We start from the raw sequence: 9,487 nt of genomic DNA on the forward strand, positions 1-9,487 counted from the left end.
CACTCACATTTTTGAGATTGTTTTTCTATCAAAATGAAAGATGTCAACTTCGTTCAGTTTCTTGGATTTTGCTGTCAGAATGAAAAACGTAAGTTCCAATCACATGCTTCATTTTGTTCATTTTTGTGACAATGTTTATTAGCATTCTCATTGCAACTGTTTACTAAGAAAATCACATGAATTCCCGCAATTGTTTATTAAGAAAATCACAAGTTGGAGATTGTTTGGCTGAATGGAGATGCAAAGTTTCGGTCATATGGCTTGGTTGGACGACAAATGAGATCAGTGCTTTCTTCTGTTGGTTCCTTTGGTAAAATCTAGTTGGTTTAGGGTATTAAGAGGAATTAAGATGAGTACAAAAACAAAAAACGAACTAAATTCATAGAAAATTGCACAAATATTACGTACATGCCAAATATGATTGAAAATAGCACACCAAGTGACTTACTAGATCTTACCCCTCGATACGTAATCAATTCCAAACCGCAAACCAAGCAATGAAAGAATGTTTGAGAATATTACTTTTAAACCAAAGAAGGTTAGACCAAATCATTGGATGCTTAAGGTATAAGGACTCCAAGACATTAGCGATTGAAAACACTTCCAAGTGACAAAAGAACTAGGTCACACAGTTCTCCCTTCCAATCTTAACCACAATTGATTGTATTTACAGAAAGAGATCGACCAACTCTCTAGAGTTGGAAGGGTAGTTTTTAGTTCCATTAGTACGGAGAAAATCACCAACCTTAGCACAAAGTGATTTATTCGCATCCAATATAAACACAATACTAAACTATTGTATAATTAGACCAAGGGTCAAATCAAAATCGAACAACAACGATCATCTCCAACTACAACAAAGACTTGAATCAAGGGCAAGCTCTCCAAACGCGAAGGATATCTTGCCAACACCAAAATGAAGATCTAGAGAAACTAACTGTCCAAATACTTTGATTGCGCAGGCTATAGACTTCAACCTAGGCCAGCACAAGGATGCTTATCTTTCTCTGTCAATTATCAATATGAATGTCATTTTGTTACATAGTTTTGTGTATCTTTTTTATCATTTATCAATTGACACTTTTTAATTTTAAAAATAAAATACTTACAACCACAAAAGGATAGAGACTAACTTGAATCTTTCAATGGTTAAGATATTTACGTTTAGAGGTAATGAGTTTGATCTCCTAACTATTGTCGCGTAATATTCTAAAATGAAAATAAGAAGATTAAATGATAGATTTTAATTGAAGAATTTCAAATTGAAGTTTCTCCAATACAATTACTATCCCACATGTCATTCAATTGTAATTTGAAAATAATAAAGACAGAAAACTGTCAAGAAAGTAACTATTTTTATCACATACCCTAATATCTTACACAAAGTTAAGAAAAAGGAAAAAAAAAAGAAATGATCATGAATCATAATTTAGAAACAAAATATTTATTTTCCTAAAAAAGAAAAGAAAGCAAAAAATTTTATCCAACTGAATATTCTGCTGTTGTGTTCTTCTTGTAAAAGAAAAAAGAAATTATTATGATGTAAAAATTAAAGGTATTAATGTCAATAAACCCGACAAATTTAAATCAACATTTTTCGTTCTAAAATCTATCCATTTCAGACTCGCAAGCGGAAAGAACGCCACTGCAGTTGGATTACGCAGATCATTTTTTGGGGTTTTGGCAATTTGATGTTGTTGCCTCTGCGTTTAATCTTGCGGAGTCTCGATTGAGAGTCTCCTAGGGCTTCATTTCCTCAATTTGCATATATCTTTGAGTCGAATTCGAGTTTTCGATTCTTTCTCTTGTTCGTTAGGCTACGGTGCATCGGATTCATGAAATTCTCGGTGATTTCAGCTCTTTTGATTGGTTTAATTCTCTTTTCTCCGTTGAAATGCATTCACGGCGAGGAGGCTAAGAAAAACAAATTTCGGGAACGAGAAGCCACCGATGATGCCCTTGGATATCCTCAGATGTAAGTTTTCTATCGCTGTTTAATCGTTTCATTTTTCGTCTTCCGTGACCTGCAGTTAGTTAGTTATTTATTTTCCTTTTCATTGAATTTTAAGCTTAAACTGCAATCGAGATTTTTGGTTCAAGTGTTTCGGTTGCTGTAGAATTGACTGGAGGTTTTTTCTGGGGAAATGATTCGTTTTATTTTAAAGATTTGACTTTTTTGACTTTGGATCTTTGATTAGAGACGAGGATGCTTTGTTGAATACACAATGTCCAAAGAATTTGGAGCTAAGATGGCAAACGGAAGTGAGTTCTAGCATATATGCTACCCCCTTGATCGGTGATATTAACAGGTATAGTAAGCCTCTCACTAGTACATTCCTTATTGGCATGAAGCTTAACCAATGTGTAAAGGATTTCTCAGAGTTTTAATGCTATGACAATTACACGTGGGGTGCGACCTCTTTACCTAAGCTTTATTTTTCTAGTTTATCTGTTTTACAGTGATGGGAAGCTTGAGATAGTGGTTCCATCTTTTGTTCACTACCTTGAAGTTCTAGAAGGTTCTGATGGAGACAAAATGCCAGGTAAAAGTTGTGGTAGTTATTTCGGGAGTGCCAATTTCTCTAGTTGATGACTCGTTCCTGATGGAGACAAATTGCTTAAATATGGAAATCTTTGGAGAGCATGAGTTGTGCATTGTGTTTTTTGATAAAGCAACCTATTAGTCAAACTTATGCATTTTCGATTAGGGTGGCCGGCTTTCCATCAGTCGACTGTGCACGCTAGTCCTCTTCTATATGATATAGACAAAGATGGTGTGAGGGAAATAGCTTTGGCCACATACAATGGAGAAGTACTCTTTTTCAGGTGCTTATCTTTGCAACCTTCCACACACAAACCATCCCTTACATTTTCTATAATTCTTTTTTAAAAAAGACATGTATATATAATTTTTTTCCCCTCCTAAAAAGGTCAATTGTTGTTAGGGTGTCAGGATATATGATGACAGATAAGTTAGAGATACCACGTCGCCGTGTGCGCAAGAATTGGTATGTGAGTTTAAATCCAGATCCAGTGGACCGGTCTCATCCAGATGTTCATGATGAAAAACTCGTTACAGAAGCAACTAAAACGAAATTAATCTCTCGTAACTATATCTCATCCCTCAGACTATTAATTTGCCTTACTTTCTCTAAACACTTCCTTTCATCTATGTGGATATTGATTTTATGGCTGAAAACAATATTATGAATCTCATGAGATGAGGTAACTGACATCGCAGTGTAAATATTGTCCCTGTAGAAACAAATGGAAGTGTTTCAGAGTTTAACCATACAACCGAGACCGCGATCAATGGAAGTGTGACTGAACTAAATACTTCGGCTACGATACCAACTCAAATATTGAATACTTCAGATACAGTGGATAATAGTACGGTGAATGACAGCAAGGTTGAACAGGATATTGTCCTGCCTACAAGCATGGCCAATAACGCTTCTATGAATGCTACAACTGGAATACTCGATAATAAGAATGGAACTGGGACGAGTAGACGGCTTTTGGAAGTTAGTGACTCCAAACAATCTCAAGACGATGGTTCTAGGTCCAAGGCAGGCGGTAGTGGAGATGGGCATGTTGCCACAGTTGAAAATGATGAAGCTTTGGAAGCAGAGGCTGATTCATCATTTGAGATATTCCGTGAAAATGATGAGCTGGCTGATGAGTATAATTATGACTATGATGATTATGTTGATGAATCCATGTGGGGAGATGAGGAGTGGACTGAAGATAATCATGAAAAAGCGGAGGAATATGTGGATATTGATGCACATTTGTTGTGCACTCCTGTAAGTTAACTCTTATACTTCAGATGAAATTCTGTGTGATTCCCTACTAGTCATATGACTCATTGTAACAATCTTGAAATGGTACTCTAATTTCTAGGTTATAGCTGACATTGACAACGATGGGGTATCTGAAATGGTTGTAGCCGTTTCATACTTTTTTGATCATGAGTGAGTTCTCTTCGATGCTGGCTCTTCTCTTTGGTGCTTTTAGTTCTTCACACATTAGATTGTAATTAGTTTCCCACACATTAGATCGTAATGGTTATGAAAATGAGGGAACTCAAATTGGGACTCTTTTATGTTTTATTTGGACTTAGTTTCTCGATGCGTATATTCAAATGTACATGAATATACGTTCATGCACTTTTGCAGCGTTTTGGGGCATCAAGAACTTGGTATATTTACTTAGAATTTTTATGATGCTCTGGGTGTAAATAGGCTGTATACTTTCATTGCCTATTGGCTTTGTGTGCGTGTGTTGTAGTTTCTTGAAGCTTCAATTATTATTTTGGCATGGTTATCGGTTGTGGAGGTAATTAATGACCCTCTATAATAATAGGTACTATGATAACCCAGAGCACAAGAAAGAATTGGGTGATCTTGATATTGGGAAATATGTAGCTGGGGCCATTGTTGTTTTCAATCTGGATACAAAGCAAGTGAAGTGGACGACTGAACTAGACTTGAGCACAGACTCTGCAAACTTTCGTGCATATATATATTCCTCCCCTACTGTCGTTGATTTGGATGGTGATGGGAATCTGGATATTCTTGTTGGCACATCCTTTGGCTTGTTCTATGTCTTGGACCATCATGGTAATCTGATTCTGAATACTGATTTTCTTGTTCTTATACGTGTAGGCTTTTATTACTATGCTCCTAAGGCCATATAAAATTGGGAACTGTAAAATCAATTTTTCTTTTTGATTTGTGTTTCCTTTTGTTAGCAAACTGAAAAAGATTTAAATGGCTATCTTATCCTTAAAATGATGTACAGGTCTAAAGTAGCTTATGGGTGTTTCTTCGACTTTAAATTGTCTTTCTGATGCTTGGCACTTTCTTTGCCCAATAAATGATGGAGAACAACTTGATTTGAGATATTCTGCAGTTATTCTTTCTTTGAGCCGTGTGGTCTTTCTTCTTAGTGCGTGGTCCTGCTTCAAGGTGATGACTCAATGAGTGCAGTTATTACCCCCTGCAGGCGTTTACTGCACAATCTTTCTTCTTCCTCCTCCTTTTTAGGAGATAGAACTTATCTCTTGAATTGTATCCTAATGGTTCTGTACGTCCTTTTAAGTAGCCATTGATTAAATTTGTTTATGCATTATTGCGTGGGCAGCCCATGATGCTGTTGCTGGTTCGCAGTACCTAACCATTGAATTTGTTCACTCATTCTTGAAATTGCAATCTTTCACATGTAATCTCTCTTCCCAATTTCCTGAAATTTGAATCTTGATTGTTATTTGTGCAGGCAAGGTGAGAGAAAAATTTCCTCTTGAAATGGCTGATATTCAGGGAGCTGTTGTTGCAGCTGATATCAATGATGATGGGAAAATTGAACTTGTGACTGCTGATACGCATGGAAATGTTGCTGCCTGGACTGCTCAAGGTCAAGAAATTTGGGAGACGAATCTAAAGAGCCTTATCCCACAGGTGTTCACCTTCTGTTTCTTGCTAGTTACTCTCTACATTAAAGGTTGTCAATGTCAAGCAGCTGGTGTAACATTCATGCATGACCTAGGTTAAATTATGCAAAACTTGGATGCTTGCGCTTTATCAAAATGTGTGTTCTTGCAAAATAATGGAAAGTAGAGTTCTGTCTTCTGTTCACGCTACCTTGAGGTGATGTTCATTTTGTGAAATTTGAGTTAGGAATGCATAATGTTTAGATCTAGCTTGCATTTCTCACTAAATTACAGTTACATCATTTCCTGCTGTACTTCGAGTTACTTTCATGTCTTAACTTTTCAGATGATGAAAATCTTTTCATCTGAATTTTTAAAAAATGAAGGAATTCATTTCAATTGTTAATCCTTTGTGTTTTTCTTTTTCTGTTTATTATTATTATTATTATTTTGAGTTTGAGCACTGTTTCAGTCAACGATTGGCACATTGGCTTTTCTCAGCCACGTCTCGATCATAGGTTCATGAGCTTTACTGCTGAGTGCTGACTATTTGGAGAAATTGAATTGAGTAGATGGCTTGTGTTGAGATGAACATTTTTCTCCAAATGCTCATACCAAAAATTTACGTTGAGAAGTAACATAGTCATTATAGTGTCACTGCATTGCCGTAGTTAATAGAATAGGAAGTGCTGAAGTGAGAAAAAAAAAAAAAAGGAGATAATAACAGATCCAGTTGGCAGAGAGAGACAGAGACGGAGAGATCTTTCTGAATGAGTATTAGGGGCCTGTTTGGATTCACTTTTTTAAGTGCTTAAGAAACACTTTGTTGCACTTCAAAAACTTTTTTAAGCAATTAGAAAGTCAGACTGGTTACTGCTCTGGAGTCGTGTGTCCGTTTCTTGGAGATCTCTGTTTGTTGCCTAGTATCTGATATTTTCTTTTATGGTATTTATCTGGCAAATTTACGTTGAGAAGTAACATAGTCATAATAGTGTCACTGCATTGCCGTAGTTAATAGAATAGGAAGTGCTGAAGCGAGAGAAAAAAATGGAAGATAATAACAGATCCAGTTGCCAGAGAGAGACAGAGACAGAGACAGAGAGATCTTTGTGAATGAGGATTAGGGGCCTGTTTGGATTCACTTTTTTAAGTGCTTAAGAAACACTTTGTTGCACTTAAAAAAACTTTTTTAAGCAATTAGAAAGTCAGACTGGTTACTGATCTGGAGTCGTGTGTCCGTTTCTTGGAGATCTCTGTTGTTGCAAAGTATCTGATATTTTCTTTTATAGGATGGTATTTATCTGGCAAAGATTTTATGCGTAAACTCATTTTCTCAGGGTCCATCCATTGGTGATGTTGATGGGGATGGTCATACTGATGTGGTGGTACCGACGGTATCAGGAAATATATATGTTCTCAGTGGCAAGGATGGGTCATTTATTCGTCCTTACCCATATAGAACCCATGGAAGAGTGATGAATCAAGTTCTTCTTGTTGATCTGAACAAACGCGATGACAAAAAGAAGGGGCTTACTCTTGTCACATCATCGTTCGATGGGTATTTGTATCTCATTGATGGACCTACATCATGTGCCGATGTTATTGACATTGGCGAGACTTCGTAAGATATGCTCTAGAACTTATTGGTATCATAAACAAATTTTTTTTTCCTCAGCTCTCGCTTCATCAAGAGTTCACTATCTATGCTTTCTTCCCTTACAGATATAGCATGGTTCTGGCTGACAATGTTGATGGTGGAGATGATCTTGATCTTATTGTCTCCACCATGAATGGAAATGTTTTCTGCTTTTCAACTCCTGCTCCTCATCATCCTCTCAAGGTATATAATGATCTGAATCTCCATCGCTGAATTCTTTTCCCACTCTCCAACATAAGCTTGATATTACTTCTTTTGATTTAGGCATGGAGATCAACTAATCAAGGAAGAAACAACATTGCAGTCCGGCACAATCGTGAAGGTGTTTTTGTTTCACAATCATCTAGAACTTTCCGTGACGAGGAAGGCAAGAACTTCTGGGTGGAGATTGAGATTGTAGACCGCTACAGAAATCCATCAGGGACTCAAGCACCATATAATGTCACTGTAATTCAGTCCCAACCTCCATGCTTTTATTTTCAAGTTTTGCACTTCGCAGTTATTCTTTGAGAATTTACTCATTCTCTTTGGAATTGTGATTTTGATTTTAATATTATGCTAAAACTTGCAGACAACCTTGATGGTTCCTGGCAATTACCAGGGAGAGAGGAAAATAAAACAAAACCAAATCTTCAAAGAACCGGGCAAACATCGGATAAAACTTCCAACTGTCAGTGTTAGGACAACAGGCACTGTTTTGGTGGAGATGGTTGACAAGAATGGACTCTATTTTTCGGATGAGTTCTCCCTCACATTCCACATGTATTACTATAAGCTCCTGAAGTGGCTTCTCGTCCTCCCAATGCTCGGAATGTTTGGTGTGCTCATGATCTTTCGCCCACAAGAGCCCGTACCATTGCCATCATTTTCGCGGAACACTAACCTATGATCATTGCCCCATACAAAATGCGGAGACAGATTAACATGAATGAAAAAGGTATCCCTAAACCAAGAGCTGGATGATGCGCGAATTTTTGTAATACCATGCGTTTAGTGTTGATTGTTCATCTAATCTACCGACACGTCGTACTTGAAACGGATTGGGAATTTTTGATGATGGAGTAATGGGGTTTCTTATGAACATACATCTGGAAGGTAGATAATCAGAAAGTGTTGCAAGATCTTGTCCTTTTCGAGATCAAAGGGATTAAGTAGGCGATACATTGATATATTTATATGCAATCTATGTCTCTTCTCCTGCCCTGCACTTCATATTTTGTTCTTGTTTGAATTGCAGAAACGTGGATGATTGAAAATTCTGGTCTCCTTAACGTCACAAATTATCCCTTCAGGTCTAAAAGGTTGACGAAAGCTTTCAATAAACTTCTAACTTCATTGGACTAATCAACATTTATTGCAGGAAGCAACCGTTAATTATTAGAGATAATGTCATCAAGATACATTTTAATCTGCCAAAACTTTAGCAAGAATCACATAACTATCATTACATTTAGCTAACAAGTCGAAAATCTTTCATCATTTTTGGGTCCTTACACTTTGAAATAATTACTATGGTCATTTTGTTAAAACTTTATAGAAAAAAATGCCTTAGGTTTGACACGATACTAGAACCTTGTTTAGAGATGCCTTTGTTGGGACTAACCTAGATTTGTACTGCGTTTGCCCCAAGTGCTTTGAACAGTTGCATTTGTTTAAGAGCATCTTGGACTTTGTTGATGCCAAAATGTTGATCTATTTGCATTTTCACTTCTGGGTTGTCGCTTGATTTGTTGAAAAAATGATTTCTTCTGTAATCTACAAATTGAATAAGGAATATGTTAAGATCTCAAAGTAATATTCTAGGAACAGTTTCACAAAATCCTCTTTATTTTGTGTTACAAGTCTACAAGAGTTTCACGTAGAGTGGTATTCTTCAGTTGTTTTTGACTTGCTCGCTTTTTATTGTTATCCACTCGATGAATTCATTCGTCTATGTATTGTTGTTTTCCACAAAATTTCTCTGATGTTGCTCCTCATATTCGGATGAGAAATAGTTGCTCGACCTTTAAGATAATGTTGATTCGAGCTTTTGATCAATTTTTCTTGAAGTGAAATGATTTAGCAGTTTTATTTATTTATTTATTATTATTTTTTTTAAAAAAAAATTAATCACCAAATGGGATCCACAAACTCTTTGGTCCAAACAAGGAGTGAAGTTCACGAACCCACTTAATGTGTTATTAATATAAAAAATATGATTAGCTATCGTAACAAAAGATTGTTGACAAATATCAAATAAACTATTGTTTTCCGAAAAATTCAAGCATTTGACTATAGTTTTGTTCTATTTTAATCACTAAACTTTCAAAACGTTCATTTTACTTCGTAAACTTTTAAAAAATCTCTATTCTGGTTGATGTGGTCAATATGTCGTTAATATGTTAATATAATTATGACGA

At 36.2% G+C, this 9,487-nt stretch overlaps 1 protein-coding gene across 2 annotated transcripts; it reads left to right on the forward strand.

Moving 5' to 3' along the window:
- The first annotated feature begins 1,354 nt into the window (after positions 1-1,354).
- DEX1 (defective in exine formation protein (DEX1)) lies at positions 1,355-8,295 on the forward strand. Of its 2 annotated transcripts, none has more exons than XM_039027972.2 (13): positions 1,355-1,975; positions 2,199-2,309; positions 2,461-2,543; positions 2,709-2,826; positions 2,946-3,106; positions 3,262-3,806; positions 3,904-3,974; positions 4,366-4,622; positions 5,278-5,459; positions 6,769-7,052; positions 7,154-7,271; positions 7,353-7,535; positions 7,660-8,295. In XM_039027972.2, the coding sequence occupies exons 1-13, from the start codon at positions 1,836-1,838 to the stop codon at positions 7,975-7,977; spliced, it is 2,571 nt and encodes an 856-aa protein (XP_038883900.2). In that variant the 5' UTR covers positions 1,355-1,835; the 3' UTR covers positions 7,978-8,295. The 2 variants fall into 2 exon arrangements, with proteins under 2 accessions (XP_038883900.2, XP_038883901.2); XM_039027973.2 differs by having other exon boundaries at positions 1,518-1,975; positions 2,445-2,543.
- Positions 8,296-9,487: the final 1,192 nt, after the last annotated feature.

Source organism: Benincasa hispida, chromosome 3 (genome assembly GCF_027475165.1).
Source record: "Benincasa hispida cultivar pf3 chromosome 3, pf3_genome.v1.1, whole genome shotgun sequence".
Classification (NCBI taxonomy): Eukaryota; Viridiplantae; Streptophyta; class Magnoliopsida; order Cucurbitales; family Cucurbitaceae; genus Benincasa; species Benincasa hispida.

What these genes read in the sequence shown, in the direction of transcription:
- DEX1 (XM_039027972.2), top strand. Translation starts at nt 1,836, where the DNA reads ATGAAATTCTCGGTGATTTCAGCTCTTTTGATTGGTTTAATTCTCTTT. An exon ending in TAAAACGAAATTAATCTCTC is followed by an intron (nt 3,107 to 3,261) that starts GTAACTATATCT and finishes TTGTCCCTGTAG; the next exon opens with AAACAAATGGAAGTGTTTCA. An exon ending in TAAAGAGCCTTATCCCACAG is followed by an intron (nt 5,460 to 6,768) that starts GTGTTCACCTTC and finishes TCATTTTCTCAG; the next exon opens with GGTCCATCCATTGGTGATGT.